We start from the raw sequence: 20258 nt of genomic DNA on the forward strand, positions 1-20258 counted from the left end.
ACTGCATTAAAGGCAGTTTATTTTTGTCTAAGAACTGTCTTTTAATCCCTTCCAATGGGGATTAGGATGGTCCTTTTCCTAGCCAGGTGTAAAAATCCTGCCAAGCTCATACATTTTTCTGGGCATCCTTAGGTAAAAGTGCAGGGTCACTTTAAGTCACAAATGCAGGCTTACTTCATTAACCAAAAGGGTCTTGTCTGATATGCTCATCAATATTTAAATCTTCATTCAAGGATAAGACTTCTCTCCACTTCTCCAAAGCTTGGGCTGGTGGCCGGTGGGCTTTCCGAGGCCTGGGCAGGAGCTGTGTTCAGCTTCTCTTTCGTTTTCACTTCTTCATCTTCCAACTGTGTCTGACTTTAAGGTTGAAGTGGAGAAAGGAAGAGAGGGAAGGGGATAGGAAAGTTCCTGGTAAAATGGGTCTGCACCCGGGGACCCGTAGGCCACCCAGGAGATGTCTAAAGCTGACTCCTGGGGGCTTTCATGTGGTGCTGGGAGGCTCCCCTCCTGGGTTTCTCTGACTCAGCTCCCTCTCCTTCAGCAGGGTCCTTGTGCTGCCCTGCTCCCCACACCCTCTGCTGCTGCACTTGCCTCCCAGCCTCCAACAGCTGGACCCTCTTGTCCTCACTGGCCACCCTCTTGATCTGGCTCCACCCTAGGTGAACTTGCCTCTGTCTCTTCCTCATCTGGTCCCCAGGATTCTTGTCTCAGTGGCCAGAGCAGTTCATATCCAGGCCCTCTTCTCGTCAAGTAGCTTTCCAGAGCCAGCCAGCACCAGGTCACTGTGTGTACCTAGCCACAGCGGCCTCACATCTAACTCCCCAAGTGGTTGACTGGTAGGTCTTCTTGAACTCTCTCCCACTAGACTGGAGGGGAGGGAGCAGGTGACCCCACAAATTTCCCCAAAGAAATTCTTCCCACAAAGTCCTCCATGAATCTCTCCTCTACTGACCCTTGAGGGATTCCGTAGGCCAAAGACCGAAAAGACAGGTAACCATATTTGAAAAATTTCCTTTGAAATTTTGTCTTTGTCATCAGCTCACACCTTACTTTGATGCCCAGTAACTATTGTACCTTGGTATTTCAATCAAAACTTCCAATTTAACATCCTGTTGGACTTGTTTGTTTTTTATTGGAATGAAAACATCCTTATTGCTTTTTCTGATTATACAATTAATTTATGCTTCTTATAAAGTAAAGTAAAACATAAATATAAGAGAAAGTAGTAGCCCAATGTAATCCTGCCTCTCAGAGGTAATTCAGAGACAAGACTTGACTGTGTACCTACTTGTACATTTTTTAAATAATGAAAACAGGATTGTATTGTGTTTAAACTCCAAGGAGCCTTTTCCCTACTACATAAGGATATGTAAGCCCTCCCATCCCCTATATACCAGAAACTATCTTGGAATAGAATAGTTGAGAGACTGGCCAATTACCTGCATAGACTAAGCGTCAAAATGGTCAGTTTACATTATTAAGTTAAACTGTGACTTAGTGGAATGGACTAAATTTAGCTTTCTCTCACTTCCCATCCAGATGGGTGTTTTAGAGCAAATAAGACCACTTATAGAAAATCAAAGTGTTACGTTTGTGTTTCCTACTGGAGAGTACTATGTACATTTTCAACTCCATACTACAAATGAAATTGCTGGGTTGGAGAGTGTGCACCTTTTTAAGGCTTTGATACACTTTTTTAGTCTGTACGAGAGTACTTTTTTCCCTATACTTTCGTAACACTGGATATTTACATTTTTGCCATTCTAATAGGCCAAAAATAATAATTAAGCCTTCCTTTGAATTAAGGTTGAGCAGATTTTACATTAGGATATGACACCAAGGCAATACACTTCCTTTCCCCAAGTGTCCATTTTGGTTCCCAGAGTGTCTTTATTTTTATTTTTTCTTCTCTCCCTTCTCTCTTATAAATCCTTTTTTGTTGACAATAACCTAATGACTATTCTCTTTAAAATAAGCATGTCATTTGCATCCAGATAACTAAATATCTTGGAGTTATGCTTTGACAGAATCAAACGAACAGACACAACAGCAGGATTCGACTATAATAACTGTTCAGATTATAGAGCTGCCAGACTATTAAAGGAACATGCTTTAAAATGATTAATGACTTATCCCTAAGTATTTCATGTTTTGGGATGTTATTGTAATGGTGTTTTTAAATTTTCATTTTCCACATGTTCATTGTTAATATTTAGAAATACCATTGATTATTAAATATTGACCTGTAGCATATGGCCTTCCTGAATTTACTTAATAGTTCTAGTAGCTTTTCCAAAACTAAAGGAACAAAACAGCAGCAGACTCACAGACTCCAAGAAGGGACTAGTGGTTACCTAAAGGGAAGGGGATGGGGAGGGTGGGTTGGGAGGAAAAAGGGGGTTAAGCGGCATTATAATTAGCACACACAATATAGGTAGGTCATGGGAAAGGCAGTATAGCACAGAGAAAACAAGTAATGACTCTATAGCATCTTACTACGCTGATGAACAGTGATCGTAGTGGTGGGGGAGGACTTGATAATATGGGTGAATGTTGAAACCACAATGTTGCTCATGTGAAACCTTCATAAGACTGTCTATCAATGGCACCTTAATTTAAAAAAAAGTAGTTCTAGTAGGTTTTCTTAAATAGATTCTTTGGGATTTTCTATGTGCATGATCATGTTATCTATGAATAAAGACCGTTTTATGTTTTTCCTTTCCATATTGTATGCCTTTTCTATTTTTTCCCACAGTGGCTTGAAACTCTAGTATGATGATAAGAGTGTTCCAGGTGGACATCCTTGCTTTGTTTCTGATATTAGGGGAAAAGCATTCAATCTTACACTATAAGTATATTGACTATGGGTTTTGAATAGATGCCTAGATGCCCTTTATCAGACTGAGAGACTATCCTTCTATCCCTAGTTTGCCATAGTTTTTTTAAAATCATGAATGGGTATTGAATTTTGTCAAATGCCTTTCCCCCCAATCTTTTTAGATGATCATATATAGTTTTTCTTATGATCATACACTTATTTCTTCAGTTAGGTATGGGAGGAAAAAAACTGTTAACCTGAAGTTTTATATATAGCCAAATTTTCATTTCAGTGAGAGACTATAATAAAAATGTTCTCAGGCATACAAGGCTGCAGAAGGTTGCCCCACAAAAACCCACAATGAAAATACCTTCAAAGGAAGTGTTCAAGTAAGAGTAACAAACCCAGGAGAACCTTCAAGAGATACAGGATGTCAGAGTGCAAATATTTTGATTAATTTATTGCTGTTAAAAAAAAAAGGTGAAGATGGAAGGAAAGAGAATGTTTATGAAGAACTAATGTCAAAAATTCTAAACTAAAACAACATGAGAGGAGGAGAGGGACAAAGGGATATTAAGAAATGCTAATGTATTTGACTTGTTAGAGAGAAGATAGATACATTTACAAGTTTAGAAAATCAGCAGTCATGGGACTTTTCATCAGGAGTGATATGTTCTTTGATAATACCAGCGATGGAAGAAGTGTGATTATTACATACGGATGGTCACCATTTCTACCATGCAGCTTACAGTAGGTTTAAATTCAGAACATCCCAATAGAAGCCAAAATTCCAAGCTTTTAACACCATCTTTCACCCTTATCAGAAATATGAGTAAGAAAGGAGAAATCCAATCCGTACCCCAGGGCCTTGATTACAGCAGATTTTCCTGACATCAATAATTTGAATTGCTCTGGTTGTGGTTAGCCTGAGGTTTCTATCCCCTGGGACAACGCTCTTAGTAAGATTCAGGACTGGCTTTCCCTGTTTAAAGTAGAGGCAGGGGAAAGGGAGTGGGATATGATTGTGAATGAGGAGGTGGGAAAAGATCAGTGGTCTGTATAAGGCAGGTTCTTGTCATGCACATCAGTTTCAGCAAAGAGTGCATATGAAAACGGAGGACCTGTTAAGTAACCTCTAAAACTACCAGTGCTTGGACACCCCCTGAAGTACTCATGCCCTCAGTGAACAGTAATGGGTCATTATGATGGAATGAAGAACGAAAAGAGTATCAGAGGCTGGCTGGCTAGTTCTGATGGCTTTAAGCATAAGAGAGATTTAAAAAAATTAAATTTAAAACTTTGCATATTCAGAGTTTTAAATTCTTGACTCAAACCACAGTCAGAGCCCCTAAGAGTGTCCTAAAAGAATCTTTTTTCTCTTAGAGCTGCTGAACATAAGCGGCTGAAATCCAGCTGCAGGGTCCGATACTGTAGGAACCTGTATTTCAACATAAAATGAATTCACAAACAAATCATCTCTCTTATGAAAAAGAAGGCATTGACTAAGAACAACATGGGACCTTGGGAATTAGAACCGGGGATTTCAATGAATCTGAGTACCTGGAATTCCTAAAACTCACCGAGTCTCCCTGGCCAGTAGGAGCAGCTCCTTTCTTCCTTCTGCCCCTGCTGATGCCCTCTACCAGCTGAGCTAGCAGGAAGCCAGCTAACAGGGCAGGCTAGAAAATGCAACCCTTTGGGGTCAGCCTGCTTGGGATGCAGAACGTAATAGGGGAGGAGTAAGGGATGGCTCTGAAGGCTTGGGAATTTTTTACTCCTTTTGCTGAACCATGCTGGGGATAGAGGGACCTTAGGATGCTCTTAGGCCCATCTGCCTGGATGTCACCTTCAGTATTGCCTCTCCATTGTTCAGGTTCCGTGCTGAGCTCCATGGGGTGCACCATCTGGAAGACACCTGAGGAGAGTAGGGACTCTTCTCAAATCTGACCCAACTCATGAGCCCTTGAACCAGCTTAGAACGACTTTTAAAGGGATCATGCCTGAAAGGGTGTCTATTGGAGTGCTAGAGGAAAGCAGATTCTGTGAGAGGAGCAAGTGCCTTTGGAAGGAGAGGTGCTGCCCTTGCCAAGGGAACTGCAGTGCGGGGTCCAGCAGGGGAGTCACACAAAAGCACTTGTGAATGAATCAGCACTAGACATCAGTCAGGTGGAGGTGGGGGAGGAAGGGCGCACCTTACCAGTCAAATAAGAATTTCTCCTCCGTACCAGTCTCGGGTCCACCCCCCGACTCCGCCCTGGTGTAGTCAGAAGCAGCCACTAGCATGAGGGGGAAGACTTGGTAATTCCCGAGATGGGAACTTTTTTATTAGGCGGCTGTTAGAGAGAGAGATCCTTAACTTTTTAATTAGGCATCTTTCTGTTCTATTTTCTTCTAGCCGTGTCTATATATAACTGAAGGGGTTTAGAACAAGCCTACCCGAAATACGATTGGCATGTGAACTATTTTGAGCTTAAGGCAATTAAGACCCTGCAGGCTCAAAAGATGTTTTTGCCCCTTCCTAAACTGTCTAGAAAAAAATCTAAATTGGGGTCTTTCACAAAATAATGATTATTACCAGAGATGAATTTTATCTGAGTGACCCATCTGTATGGAAGGGCAAACTTCTAATTACCAAACACCTGCTTTTCTTATTGACCTGTGAATTGCTCTCCTTCCCTCTGAAGCCCCCGGCCCCTACCCCATTCCTTAGCTCAAGATGGCATATTTACCTCATTTTACTTTCCTGTCTTTGAACCTCTCATGTATGTGGAGTTCCCATACATATGAAATTAAATTTGATTTTCTTCTGTTAATCTGTCTCATGTCAATTTGATTCTTAGACTAGTGAGAACCCTGAAGGCTAGAGGAAAATTTTTCCTCCCCAACATAACTTAGATGCAATTTCAACTAGACCTTCAACTCAGGCCAGGAAGCCTTCTATCTATGAACAACTTGCTTTCCAAGGTACACAATGATGATTTCAAACTTTGACCAGCTCAGTCTCCCTGTCCCTCCCCCAATGACACTACTTTGAGAAAATGGTCATGCTTCCTATATCTCAGGCTAACTCCCAGCTGGGCTTTGAATCCATTCTCTCCTGCCTCCTCAGCAATCTCAGTCTGTCAAGTTTGTTCACTCTGCTATTGCTTCAGTCTCATCTTTGCTGGCTCCTTCCCACAAGGACTTGGCAAGTCTCACCATCTTAAAGATAAGTCTTCCTGGGTCCTGTGTCCCCTTCTAGCTATTTTTCTTTCCCTTCACAGCCAGTGTTTTAAGGACCTGACCATACTTGCTATACCCAGTGCCTGCCTACCAGCTGCTCATCGCCACTGCAATCTGGTTGCTGCCCAGCACCCCACTCTCAACTGAAATCAACACGACTCTTATATTTAAGAAAGAGTTTATTTGTGTCTTACTGAGGATTGTGGCCAGTGAAATAACCTGCGAGGAGTTTTGTAAACTGCTCCAAAGCCCCTTTATTTGGGGACAACTTAAGTTTTCTATGGGGGGATACATGCAGAAAAGAGGTTACTTTACCAATATATGAAGCAGTATGGCATGGCTACCTCTAGTTAGTGTCCTAAAAGATCATGCTAATACATTCTAATGCTATCTGTGTGTGTGAGAGGAGGCAGGGATAAGGGTCTCATTAGATGAGTTAACGTATCTTCCTTTTGGGATGGAGAAGGTACATGTGACAGATAGAAAATTCCTGACTGACCATTTCTTTGGGGAGGTTAAATCTGCAATTAGGTTAGTTACATACTTTTTCTCGTGTACAGTATTGTGAAATAATAGAAAAAATATATATTGGTCTCTGCTCCTGGTTCCTTGCACAGAATTCCCTTGTAATTTCCTAAGTCCTAAGGAGCTTCTTTTGTTCTAATATTTGGTCTTTGACCCCAATTCCTGATATAGTTCCTAATCCTTTGGAATTTCCTGGGTGAAAGGAGTGTCTTTCATTCTAATGAGGTAGGCTCCTGGATAGCTTCAGAATGGAAGCTGATCATGAGAAAGACTGAGCCCTGATTAGAAACTTGGATCTTTCAGCCCCACTCCAGCCCCACCCTGATCCTCCAGGAAGGGGAGAGGTGCTGGAGATTAAATGCCTATGTGAGGAAGCACCTTGAAAATGCCAGTAGTCCAGAGTTCAGAGAGCTTCTGGGTTGGTGAACACCATCATTGTGTTGGGAGAGTGGTACACACCAGCTACTCTGGGACAGAAGCTTATGTGCTCAGGGCCCTTACAGACCTATTCCTAGGTATTTTTTTATTTAGCTGTTCATCTGTTTCTTTTGTGACATAATAAACAAGTAAATGTAAGTAAAGTGTTTTCTGAGTTCTGTGAGCTAGTCTGGCAAGTGATCAGATCCAAGGAGGGGGTTGTGGGAACTTCCAATTTGTAGCCAAATCAGACAGAACTTGTGGATAACCTGGGGACCTACTACTTGTGTCTGGCATCTGAAGTGGGGGACCGTCTTATGGGACTGAGCCCTTACTTGTGGGGTCTTCACTGACTCCAGTTAGTGTCAGAATTAAATTGCATTGTATTACATTCAGCTGATGCAGGGAATTGCTTGCTGTGGGGGGAAAAACATACATCTGGTATCCACAAATACTGTGTTTGTGAATTAAAGAAAACAACTGTGTCTTTCCTTTACAACTATACATCAGTAAAATGTATGAAAACACATTCAGTATATAGCATGAAGAAATAATAAAAGCTCCCTTTCAGAAAAAAAAAGAGAATGGAAAATATAACATACCTGTCAGTCAACCACATCCAATCCTTCTTGACAGAAATATCAAGGGGTCTCTTCTGGGCAGTGCATCAAAATTTTGGCTGGGGAATCTGGCAGCCTCTCCCTTGTTCTGCCCTCTAGTTGTCCAGAATGCACAGTTTGCATGAGGACACTTTATCCATTTGTCAGACACTGAGCCTCTTGAAGGAAGAGACCTTGTCTTATTTGTATCCCTAGTAGCTCCTAGCACAGTGCCTAGTAGATAGAAGGTAATGAATAAATGAGCAAATGGAAGAATGAATGGATGGCAGATGCAGGACTGGAGAATGGACTAGTAAACGAACTCTTAACTTTAGAGTAAGGAAAGAAGAATTAATAGGGTTTCTTCAGGGACTTTCGGAACCTGGGATTTTTCTCTGGGCTGGGGTTGACAGATTTTGGTTTCAGATAAAGATGGGAGAAGGAATAAGGTCAATGGCAATTCTCCCAGGCTCACTTTCAAAGCACTGATTTGCTTAAGCAGACTGCAGGGACCTTTCTGGGATCATCTGTTTAACCACTTTCTTGCCTCTCCGTTTCTGGATCTAGGCTCATATAAAAAATGATTTAAGTATCTTTATGAAAACACATATGGGAAAAACGATTTTCAAAATGACAGTCCCACATTCATTTGCCCATCTGGTTTATAGATATTCACTGAGCGACTGTGCTGCACAGGAGGAAAGATAAAAGGGCAGGATTATGCGGAGTTTGTTTAATTTGCATATGGATCTTTTTTTTAAAAAAAGTGCTTTGTCTTCTGCTGAGATAGTTGATTCCACGAACTGTACAGGTGAGGTGGTATTTGAACTGAGCCGCTCTTAAGAGTCTTGGTGGGACTTGTATACGAGTGAATAGGTAATGAAGATTAATGGAGCAGAGGCTGCAAGTGGGCCAGCTTGTAAACGAAGGATCCAAGGTCGACTCCTGCGTCTTGCAGCCGTGATTCCTACTATAGTATCTTTCTTCCCAACTTGCAGTCGAAGCAGCTGAGGCACCTGGAAAGTTGGAGGTGCAGGCGGACTGGAATTAAGCTTTGGCGTCTGCTCCATCCCTATTAGCCGTCCGGCGTCCCTAGCCGGAATCCATTCTTGGAGGCTTACGGGGTTGCCTAGCAACCAGCCAGCCCTCGTGGGGTTCAGGTGGCCCAACCCAGGCTCTAGCCGACTATCGCCCTCAGGTAGGCAGGCAAAAAGGGTCACCCGCCAGGCTCCAAGGGGCCCGATCCCGTTACACGTGGAATCACCGGAGCGGCCCACTGCAGGGCGCCGGGGGGCGGGGCTCTGTGTCGCCAATGGGCGGGCAGAAGGAGCGCGCGTGCGTGCGGCAGGCCGAGCGGGTTGGGTTGGGGCGGGACCGAGGCAAAAGCGTTCTGACGACGGGGCCTGGCGAGGCTCAAGCTGGGTGGCTTCGCATCTGAAGAAAGCTGTTGGGCAGCTGGGGTCAGCAAGGGTGAGTGACCCCGGGAGCAGCGGATGCCTGGGCCGCGATCGCTGAGGCCCGTGGACAGAAACTGGGGGGAGAGGTCCGTGGGGTGGCACTCAGGGGTCCGCAGCGGGTGGGACCCCAGGGGTCTTGGGGCCTCGAGCTCAGGTAGGGAGGCAGGAGCGGCCTGAGTCCGGGTCTCGGCCCTCGAGCCGCCTCGGGAAGCTTAACTTGTTGGGAGGACAGAAGCCGCCAGAGGCTTTGAAGCCATTTGGGTTCGGCAGGGGCTGATCTCCGCCTGCTTGGACCACCTGCCGTGGACCTGCAGGACGGCGGGCCTGGGCGTTCATTACTCTCCGTCTGCAGCTCGTACCCCCGTCTCTCTCGGGGAAGACAACAGGTCCTACCGGGCCGGGCGAGTTTGGCAAGGATGTGCGGGAGGGGTGGGAAGGCAGGGGAAACTGACTCCCTCTTGTATTCCTTGTCCAGACATGGCACCGCCATCCACTCAGTGCCCAAGCCAGAAATCTGGGCGTCTTGCTCACCTCCAGCACTCCTTTACCCACCCGTGTCGAATCCACCACACATCTCTTGAACACGTCCACTTCTCCACTCCCAGCCCCTCTGCTGTAGCTAGTTCAGTCCACCACCATCTATTACCTCAGTAGCCTCCTGACTGGTGCCCTGCACCTCATGTTGATCCTCTGTAGTTTGTTACATACAGGATAGCCGAGTGATCATCTTAAAACAAATCTGATGATGTCAGCAGACCACTTCCCCCACTCCCGTGCCGCCCTTCAGTGCATTCCCCTTGTTCTTCCGAGCTTTTGAACAGGGCTTATAATGCCCTTCATGACCTGTTCTCTTTTTCCTTTACTGTAACTCATCGTCACCAGTATACTGTGTCTTCAACCATATTGAACCTTTTTGAGTTCCTGGATTGGGCCAAGTTTTTTCTGGGCCTTGGTGTTTGTTACATTATGCTCCCTCTTCCTGAGGCACTATTCTTAGTTTAAAAATCATTATTATCGTTCATGTATTACCCCAGGTGTGGATTGGGGCTTCTGTGGTAACCCACGGATGTTTATTTACTGGTCTCTTTTCCACCAGGCCATAGTCAGTGTGAGAGGAGCCTGTCTGGGCCACAGCCCCATGCTTAGTACCTTGCGCAGCACCAGGCTGTCGGCAAAGAGTTCATCCGTTAGTATAAATGAAGCAGGGCAGGTTCTTGGTCTTCCCAAATGAACAAACAGGGCTCCCAATGAACAAATAGATCAAGCTATTACATGCCTGCTTTTCAGAACCAATTCTCAACCTCCAGCACTTGTACTGTAGCAGCTTCTTTGGCCTAGGAGCCTGGTTATTTTCTTGCCTTCAGTCAAAGACCATGCAGTAGTAAATGGGGAAAGCTTGTCAGAGTTTTTCTTTGGCATTCACTCTGGGTACAGGGGGTCAGGATGTGTGGCTGCTTTGAGTTTGAATTCTTAACTGAGGGTCCCCAGCATGGGAGAAAAGCTGCTACAGCTACTGTGGTCTTTATAGGATAAAGACTGCCTCCAAACTCATATGTGCTGATAGCACTAATTACACAATGAGAGGGATGGGTGGGCCAGGCAAACCACTGGGAGTGAGAGGACTCCAAAAAGAACTAACTTTTCCAGTTTAGGCAGATCCTCTGTGATAAGGAACACATCTAGGTGCCAAGACCCACTGTCCTGCCTCAGACATGAAGATGTGCTCTCCCCAGGGTCAGCTCAGCACTTTGTGATAAGTTCAGGAGGGCAAAGGACAAACAGAAGATAAGCTCCTGGCCCTCACAGAGGGAGGAAAAGGAGAACAACATGTAATCACACGCTAAGGCCAAATGAGTGTGAGAGGCTGCAGACTGAGATCAGAGAAGGCAGAATCCTGAGATGACCTATGAACTGGGCCTGGAAAGAGGCAGGAGGAAGACGATGGAACCCGTGGGAGCGCAGGCTCTTGTCCTGGAAGAGGCTGCTGGAGCCGTGAGAGGAGCGAGCCCTTTACAATCAAGGCGCTGCAGGAGACCCCCTACTGACGGTGGTTGGACGCTTCCCTCCCAGGACAGGCTTCTTGTGAAGGATCTCAACACATGGGGTGTGTTCTGACGTCTCTTTCAGAAGTCTTCCCTCCATTGGAGTTTTCTCCAGCCTGGCCTTTAGATTTTCACACAAGGCCAGTGAGCTCAGGAACTCCTGGGGCTTATCTGCCAGGCTGTTTGCTCATGGCCTTGAGCTAAATCTCTGGAGTTGGGGTGATGCAACTGTTCTTCAAGGGAAGGGGAATTGCTTATGTTTCTTTATGAATTTGACAGTTTCATTTGTTAGGTGACAGTAAGATTCCCTGTTTCCACTGCAGCACTTGAAGGGGGAACTCTGTGTAGATTTGACTTTTATTGTGTTCTAATAGTTAGACACCTGCCATTAGCAAACCAAATATAGGACACGTTCAGAATTAATGGTTCTTTCTTTTTAAAAAAGTAGTAATCACATGAACATTTATTCAGCACTTTCTGTTTTATGCATTTTACAAGCATTTACAGATATTAGTACATTTATTCACAATATTTTATGAGATTAAGAGTAAAGGTGATCTGTTTCTTTTTAAGTTGAAGTGTAATTAATATACAGCATTTCAGGTGTACAACATAGTGATTCTATATTTATATTCATTATAAAGTGATTACCACAATAATTACATTCTCTATGCTGTACATAGCATCCCTGTGTCTTACTTTATAACTGGAAGTTTGTGCCTTTTAATCCCCTTCCCCTATTTCACCTGTCTCCCCGTGTCCCTTCCCTCTTGGCAATCACCAGATTGTTCTTTATTTATGAATCTCTTTCTGTTTTGTTTTGTTTTGTTTTCTAGATTCCACATACAAGTGAAATCTACAGTACTGGTTTTTCTCTGTTGATTTCACTTTACATAATAGCCTCTAAGTCCATCCCTGTTGTCACAAATGGCAAGATTTCATTCTTTTCAAAATCAGTGGTTCTTGGCCTTTATTCTGCCTCCCTTGACGGAGGGAAAGAATGTGGATCAGGTCCCTGCCCTCACACAGTTCAGTCCAAACAGGGCATGTAGAGGTAATCAGGTGGTGTTCAAGGTCATGTTCACTGCTGTCCTCAGTTGGAAGGGCCCTTTGGAAGGAAGCACAGAGAGCATATGGGAAGAACGCCTAAGTCAGATCCGGAACTGAAGCAGGCTTGCTGGGGAAAGAGACATCTGATGTGTGAGTCTGAAAGGCTTGGGAGGAACTGGCTTCCTTTCTGGTCGCTCTGGTCCCAGAACTCTAAGATGTGTAATCAGAACAGGCTGTTCTGCTCTGGGCTGGGCTGTTACTGCTGATAGTACATGAGACCTTGTTTTCTTGTGCCAGGTATGGTGGCAGTGGCCTCATCAAGGTCTGGATACTTTTATTTGGTAAAATTGAAACTGTGGTTTTTGTTCCTAAATTATCCTGTATAGGTGATAATTAAATGGAAGCCCCTTCTTTAATTTTATCCATATAGAATTAAAACAAAATTATGGGATAAATTACATTAAATGCATATTTATAAAGAAAAAACTTTCTTAGAAATTTTAGAAGCAGTAGAAAGGTAAAATGAAGAAAAATCAAAATCACTCCTTGTAGTTCAGAAAGTAATCAATGACTAAAAGTTCAGTATTTAGTCATTGTTGTATGTGTGAAATATGCAGACTCTTTTTATTTTTTACAAAAATGCATTATTCTTTACAGACTTTTGCAGCCTGTTCTTTTTCGTTTGATATCTATTGAACATGTTTTCCTGTTACTTAGTATGACATTGCATTATGATGTCCCTATTCAATAGTAGGACTAAATGCTGCTTTTTAGCACCCTGGAAGTTAAACATCCCAGTGACGGTTGTGCCCTTAGGGAGGTGGCCATGGGAGGGGATACTGCTGATAGGCAATTGGGAAATTTTACTAATGTGGTAGGATAACATTCTCCCAGAGTCCTCTGCTTCAGAGCATTTTAGGATGGATGGGAGAAGCTAAAACATGCCTACTTCCCAAGCCGAGATACAGGGTGTGGAGATAGTGGCATCCTGGGGCCTCAGCTGTGTGTGTCGCACATGTGAGGGTGTGAGCGGTACTGTAGGCTTTCTCTTCCCTGCTGTAGGTGTGGGGCTGTGGCTACAGTTGGCCCCTTAGAAGCCAGTGGTCCTGGCTATCCAGCCGACTGCACTGCCTTTTCAAAGTGAATGTGTGCGGTGAGCCAGGGCTTTTCTTCGTGTTGGTATGAAGGCCTCCTGGTGGTCCTTTCCCTTCCTTTTTGGCGTCAGTCTGTAAGCTTCTGGAAAGACCAGGACTTCCAGTTTAACAAACAGCTAATAAAGGCCTAGCTGAGCCTTGGTGGGGAGCACTGATGGGAGCAAAGCACCTCCTGTGCTCGGGGAGCCAGCTGTGCAGCTGACTGTGTCTCGCTGAGCACAGTTCCCGGTCTAGCTGAACCTCGGGAGTCCTTGATGGAGTCCTGATGTCTGGGTAACTCTGCTTACCAATGCTCTTCCACAGGGGCTCAGTTATTTGCCTCTGTCACAGTCCAGGGAGACGGACAAGGCAGAGGTTAGGGTCCTCTTCTCCGAGTCCACTGCCTCAGGCCTTGGTCGAACACTTGTCGTTTCTCTCAACTACCAGATCTTACTCTCCATACCTTCCCCACTGCACTGCCCAGTCAGCTGTTCTGAAACCACACTCTGGTCTCCTGTGCCACTCACGTGTCCTCAGTGGCTCCCCATTTGTCCTCAGGAAACTTTGACCCCCTTGGCCTCGTGTGCAGAGCCACACCCAGTAAGGTCTGGCCAACCTTTGCTGCCTGTTTTCCGCTCTTCTGCCTACTTCATGCCTTCTAGGCTGCAGGCCAACCAAACTACTGAGCTTCTTTCCCACTTGTCCGTACCACTACTCTGCCTGCATCATTCCCTGAGTCCCTTAGTCCCTCAGTCCCTGCGTGTCCTCAGAGTGCTCACCCATCCAGTCCCAGCTAAAGTGTCCCCATGTCCGTCAACCTCCTCTGGTTTTCCCTTACTCAGAGGAAATCTCTTTCCCTGAACTCAGAGCGTTTTGTTTTAGTACAACTCACCTTGGCCTTTATCAGTGCTCTCGGTAGGAAATACTCTGACCAGACTGTAAGCTTCTTGTAGATGGGAATAATCTTCAAATTGCTCTACACTCTCATTGAGTTGCTTGGCATTCTGAAGGGGCTTCAGGAAAAGTCGTGGACCTGTACATTTGAGTGATGGGGACCTGGAGTGCCCTGGGCCACCCCTCAGTCTACTGGCAGAGCTGGCCTTGGGGCCAGTTTGACGTGTCCTCTTCCCTAGCCTTGCTCTGTCATGGGCTTTCCCAGGAGCACACAGCGTTGGGTTTTGAAAGAACCTTAGCTCTGGTGTTCTCACCTTCATCTTCTGTGTTCCCCACCTCCCAGGTACCTGTAACCATGAGGTCCCTGCAGCTGCTCAGAATCTCCTTCCTGTGCGGCCTGCTGTGGGTCTGTTGTGCCCCAAGGGCCAGGGCTGAGGAGCCTGGGGCCAGCGCCCCTCCTGGCAGCGTGGGCCTCGATAAGAACACGGTGCACGACCACGAGTACGTATCCAGCCCAGGCTGCGGTCCAGGGCCTCTGCAGCTGCAGGGGCACCCATGGCCCTCTTCACTTCTGCCCTTGTGTGACGCCCTGATAATTGTCAAGGATGGTGTTTATTTCTTCCAGCCACCTGTAAATCAGGTCCTCTTTTTCCATCATCATATCACAGATGGAGGATCTTGAGGCCTAGATGGGATAAATGACTTCCCTGAATTCCTTCTGTTTCTTTCATGACAGACAGACAGACAGACAGACACACACACACACGCACGCACGCACGCACGCACGCACGCACGCGCAAAGCAGTGGCAGAATCCAGAAAGGGCTGTAAGGTTTCTTGACTCTGACAAGGCCTCTTCCTTTTTTTATTGGCACATTCAAATGAATTATTTGTTGCAACTCTTGTCCTGGGCCAGTTGGCCTCACACATTATTGTTATCTTTGAATTGCTTTTAAAAATTGTTTTTTTAATGGTAGCCTTCAAAAATGTTATGACATTTTAATAATAAGAGGAAAAAATACCCATAATATTGCCAGCATAGCAGTGACCTGTTTGACTTTCCCTTGCTCCTTTCAAGGCTGTGCCCCGTATCCATCATCCTTGAGTGTGGTCTGCCACTGTTTCTGCTTTTGTGGGATGGATGAACTTTAAGATCTTGAACTTTTCAGTCCTTAAGTTTTCGGCATGATCCTGTGTCACTGCTAAGCAGTCTGAGTCTACCTGTCGGTTTTTAGGCATATTATGGAACATCTAGAAGGCGTCATCAACAAACCAGAGGCGGAGATGTCCCCACAAGAACTGCAGCTCCATTATTTCAAAATGCATGATTATGACGGCAATAATTTGCTTGACGGCCTAGAACTCTCCACAGCCATCACTCATGTCCATAAGGAGGTAGGTCAGGCAGCCAGTCACTCAGGAGGCTGCATCTTGGAAAGACCTCCCTTTGCTATTCAGTCCCCAGTCTTGATGACCTGTGCGCTGTCCTGCATGATCATTTGCTGCTTCTCCTTTGCTCACCATTCTGTTCTGCCTCTTTTCCTACATGGTGGTCCTTCTCACAAAGGGTGACCTGCTGGAGCAGAAGCCCCAGGGCCTTGTATCTCTAAGAAGTGGCTAGAGGCATTTCTGCTGTGTACCAGAGTTTGAGAACCAATACTTAAAAGACAGACCATGTTCAAAATGCAGAGCAGCAGAGAAGTTATTTTATTTAACAAGAATAGCGCATTGGGGTGAAAGGATTGATGGACTGGGCAGTAACTGAGGGCTTGTGTGATGTTGTTCAGTGCTTACAGTTTACAGTTTACAAAGCAGTTTACAAAGCACTTTTGAATAGGTTAGAGATCATGTTCGATCTCTGCAACAGCCTGTGAGCAGGCAAGGGCCAAGCATTGTTAGCCACCCCCATTTTAGAAGTAAGGAAACTGAAATCAAGATCTCGTGTCTCCATATCCCAAGTCAGCCTGGCTCTGCCACACTGCAATCTGTGGTGAGGAGGAGAGGCAGAGAGTGAGGTGGGAGTGCTTGCATTGGCTGCCAGGAGGGCAAGCTGGGTTTGCTCTGAAGGCATGATTAGCATCGTGTCCCGGGAAGATTCTTTGCTGAGGGAGGCATTGATGGGCATGAGGAGAAAGGTCAGACATCCCTGGTGTCAGGGAGAGGAATTGGGATTCAGTGGTCCTGGCATGGTGTGGCGGGGGCAGGAGGGGGCAGGCATAGGAGAGGTGGCAAGGGAAGAATCGGCCAAGGATAGTACAGCATTAGCTTGGCACTCAGCGTGGGGAGCCTGTTTCACCTGCTCCTGGAGCAAGGGAGGTGCCTTCACCTCAAGGATCAGAGCAGCTTCTGCTGGTCAGCAGTGCCTTCTTTCTCTTGTTCTGATCCTGAGGTGTTGTCCAGTGCAGACTGTTTCCTCTTTATCAGAAGAGGAACTTCTCAGATTGGGCCCAGAACTGACTCTCGGGAGGGCCTGGGCTGTGAGATTTTCTCTAGAATGAGTTTGTGGGTCATAGGACTGTGAAACTCATAATTCTGTGTAAGCCAGACCTAGCTGTAAACATAATTTCTTTAGAAAAAAATGAAAAGTAATTTTTAAAACAAATAAGCAAGGGTCTACTTTGATTGCATCTTTAACTGGCAAATATAATTTCTAAGTTGGATTATTATGAACTGACTGTACCTGACGTATGGCTTGTGGATTCCTTGGAAGTAGCTATGTACTACATTGAAGGGGTTTTGGGACACGTGTGGGCATGGGCATTTTGGACATGAGCTAAGCACTTCCAGGAAAGTGTGCAACTTATCCTCATCTAACTTATATTTTGTAGGACGGGAATGAACAGGCACCACCAATGAGTGAAGCTGAACTGATTAACTTAATAGATGGTGTTTTAAGAGACGATGACAAGAACAATGATGGATACATCGACTATGCTGAGTTTGCAAAGTCCCTACAGTAGACATTATTTGGCCATGTCCTAGGTATATGCAAATGTGACCTGTTATAATGTGACTAAACGCTTTCGGTAATGCAAAGTAACTCATTTCTAACTACTGCTACAGTGTTTTGATTAAAACCTATAGCAGTTTGTTACACTGGGGTGAGAAAAGGAAATGAAGAGAAATAGAAGAGAAATGGGGCATATTGTAGTCTCCAAGTGCTGTTGAATCTCTTACTGGATGAGGGCCTGATTAAACAGTCCTTTTGAGAATACTAGATAATTGGAGCTGCGTGCTCAGGAATCACACTGTAGAACACTGCTGGTCTTTTGGTTTTAATCCACACTGTCAGGAAAGTAAGATAAGCTTTGCCAAGTGAACATACTTTTCAGTAACAGTGAAGGAATGGAATGAATACCAGATGTTTTCCCTGGTGGATCCTGCCTCTTTAGGTAAGTGGGGTCAGTATTCTAGAAAGTTCCCCTGGGCTAAATAAGCACTTGCTCTGGGCAAGTGAGTATTAGGCTATTTCAAAGCCACAGCATAAGAAGAATCTCACATATTAAGTCTAGCTAATCATAGAGTATAAGAATATTCTCTTACCTTCTGGGGCTTGGAAATGATACACCACTGAAAACCTTTGAAGTTTTTCAATATTTTATAAAACTACTACCATATCTTATACTTTATTTCATTGATGTCTTCAATCTAGGGGAGACCTTGAATTTAAAGGTGTTCTTTATTCTAATCATTAGCAAATGTTTTAGCTTTCTTAATATTTGTATTTAACTCTTGTTTTTAGGGTTTGATTTTTGAAGTTTAGAAACTATTGGGAATGTAAGGACTCATCCCTTTTGCTTGATACGGTGGGGGTAAAACAACTAGCTGGTCCTGCCTAAGTGAGAAGTGAAAAGACCATTCACCAAGCACCATGATTCACCTGATAAAATTAGAAGAAATGTTGTTTAAACAGACTCTTCTGGCTTAAATATGTGAATTCCTTCAGATCAGGAAAGAATAGAAAAAGATGCCTAAAAACTCTTAATAGTGTGAATCTTATAGTTGAAAATGAGAAGCAGCAGCAAATTGTAATTTGGTTTATTGGATGTGATGGACGCGCTGTGATAGAAAACCTGAAATGATAGTTGAATGGGAAAAACTGCATAAAGTTTGCTGTAAGATGTATAGAGATTTATTTTCTTTATTAAAGTATTCTTATAAGAAAACATGTATTTGTAAAAATGGTTTCCTGTGTCACGTATTTGTGCAATCAGAGCTGAATTGTAAAGTATTCTTGTAATATCGTAGCTATTTTGAAAACTTTATATAATGATTCTGGATATATGACTAATAAAAGTGATGAAACAAAGAGCATTTGATTTTATCCACATCTGCATCTTCTACCACATGGAAGCTTTGTTTATTTAATAGATGTTTACATGTGCCTACTGCATTGCTGGTCCTGTGACCCCGACTGTACTGTACTCTGTTTCTTTTTGCAGGGGTAAATTCCCAGTATTCAAAGTTACTTTTCCCCATTTAGGTGTTTTTTTCTTCTAAATGAAGTAACTTTTGTACTTTTCTTCTCTGGCCAAGTTCAGATTATGACAGCATTGTTTAGCTTAAGAAAATACAGTGTTTTCTTCTTGAGAAGGACCTTCAAATGCTCAAAATATGGGGTTCCTGGTGGAAAAAACAGGCTGGCCACATGCTTCCCCAGCAGAAAAGCCACCAGATGGAGCCCATCCATACACTGAGAGCTGTCAATCAACTTGTTTATGACTCACACTTAAATATGAATGGATTACTCAGAATCATATCAGTTGAAGAAAACCTCCAATGTGAAAGAGTAACCAAAACAGAAAGGAACATTGAGGAAACTGAAGTAATGCAGGGACTAGTGGGCAACTTAAAAAGTTACAGTCGGTGTCCTCAGAGAAGTGAGAGTATTGGATCCATGAAACAAGACTAGGAGGCCATAAAAAAGGTAGAGTTGGAAAAAGAATCTAGAACTAAAAAATGTGCTATTGCAACCCCTTTCCCCATGTATCTCGTTAAAAGACTTAAAAGGTAAGGTCAAGGGAATCTCCCAAGGAGAACAGAGACAGGTGAGGAATAGCAGAAGGAAACAAGGAGATTTGGGGGGAATCAAATATCCAATTGAATAGGAGTTCTTAGAAGAGAAAACAAAACATGATGGAGAAAGTTACAGAAAACCAACTCAAACTGGAATAAGGAAGGGAAAGTGGGTTGGGGAGATGAGGAAGGTGAGAATGTATTCGCCACAATACTGAGCTGGCTTCAGACGCAGCCTATTCTGGAGCTCACCAGGCCGCCAGGACCTGCAGTCCTCCCTGTCTTAAGCTCCTCCCTCCGCTGCTTGTGCTCCACTGTCTGGTTCCACGTGTGGCAAGATGGCAGCAGCCACCCCAGAGCATCCTCCTCGGCTTCAGGGCCAGCAGAGGAGAAAGGCTGGCTCTGATGCAGCACATCTGTACCCCGACTGTGACCTGGAAAGCCATATGGCATATGTATATAGCATGAGCTCCTGTGTCAGACTAAGTATGAGTCCTGGTTTTGCCATTTAATAGCTGTGTCACCTGGGCTTGTTAATACGTCTGTGCCTCAATTAATTCATCTGTCAATAGGGCTGATAATGATAACTCAACCTCATGAGGATATTGTGAGGATTTATCGGGTTAACATATAGTTAACATTTGTAAAGCCCTAAGAACAGAGCCTGCACAGAGGATGTGCCTTACCCATGTCAGCCGGCACTATCATTCTGAGCCTATCGCTGAGCAATAGGCTAGGCCTATGCCACATGGGCCAGAGGGCTCAGGCCTGGGTCATATTTCTGTTTTTTAACATAGTTATATAATCACGAACTTTGTACAACTTTGTAGGTTTTTTAACAAAAGCATGTTTGTGTCTTAGGACATAGTCCTTGTAAACTTCATTTTTAATGGCTGCAGCTTATTCCATTAGACGGATATACCATTGGTGTCAATCTATTTGTCTATTGAGAAGCCAGATGACAAGATAGAACATTCTAATTTGTGGTGTTAAAAATTACGTCGTGATGTGTTTCTTTGTGCATAAAACCTTTTCCATCTTTTCTATTATTTCTTGAGGAGATTGATTTACTGAGGTTTGAACAGG

At 44.3% G+C, this 20258-nt stretch overlaps 1 protein-coding gene across 8 annotated transcripts in view; it reads left to right on the forward strand.

Annotated features, from left to right (window-relative positions):
- Positions 1 to 18486, forward strand: part of MCFD2 (multiple coagulation factor deficiency 2, ER cargo receptor complex subunit) — a 29875-nt gene extending 11389 nt beyond the window's left edge. For 6 of the 8 annotated variants that reach the window (XM_057497238.1, XM_057497242.1, XM_057497239.1 and 3 more), the window contains 3 exons: positions 14501 to 14658; positions 15392 to 15551; positions 16985 to 18486. In XM_057497238.1, coding sequence (XP_057353221.1) covers positions 14501 to 14658; positions 15392 to 15551; positions 16985 to 17116 — 450 coding nt within the window. In that variant the 3' untranslated portion in view covers positions 17117 to 18486. Of the gene's footprint in view, positions 1 to 8902; positions 9052 to 14500; positions 14659 to 15391; positions 15552 to 16984 lie in introns of those variants that run through there. The other 2 variants (XM_057497241.1, XM_036925864.2) reach the window with 2 other exon arrangements.
- The last annotated feature ends 1772 nt before the right edge of the window (positions 18487 to 20258 follow it).

Source organism: Manis pentadactyla, chromosome 2, assembly GCF_030020395.1.
Source record: "Manis pentadactyla isolate mManPen7 chromosome 2, mManPen7.hap1, whole genome shotgun sequence".
In the NCBI taxonomy this organism is placed as follows: domain Eukaryota; kingdom Metazoa; phylum Chordata; class Mammalia; order Pholidota; family Manidae; genus Manis; species Manis pentadactyla.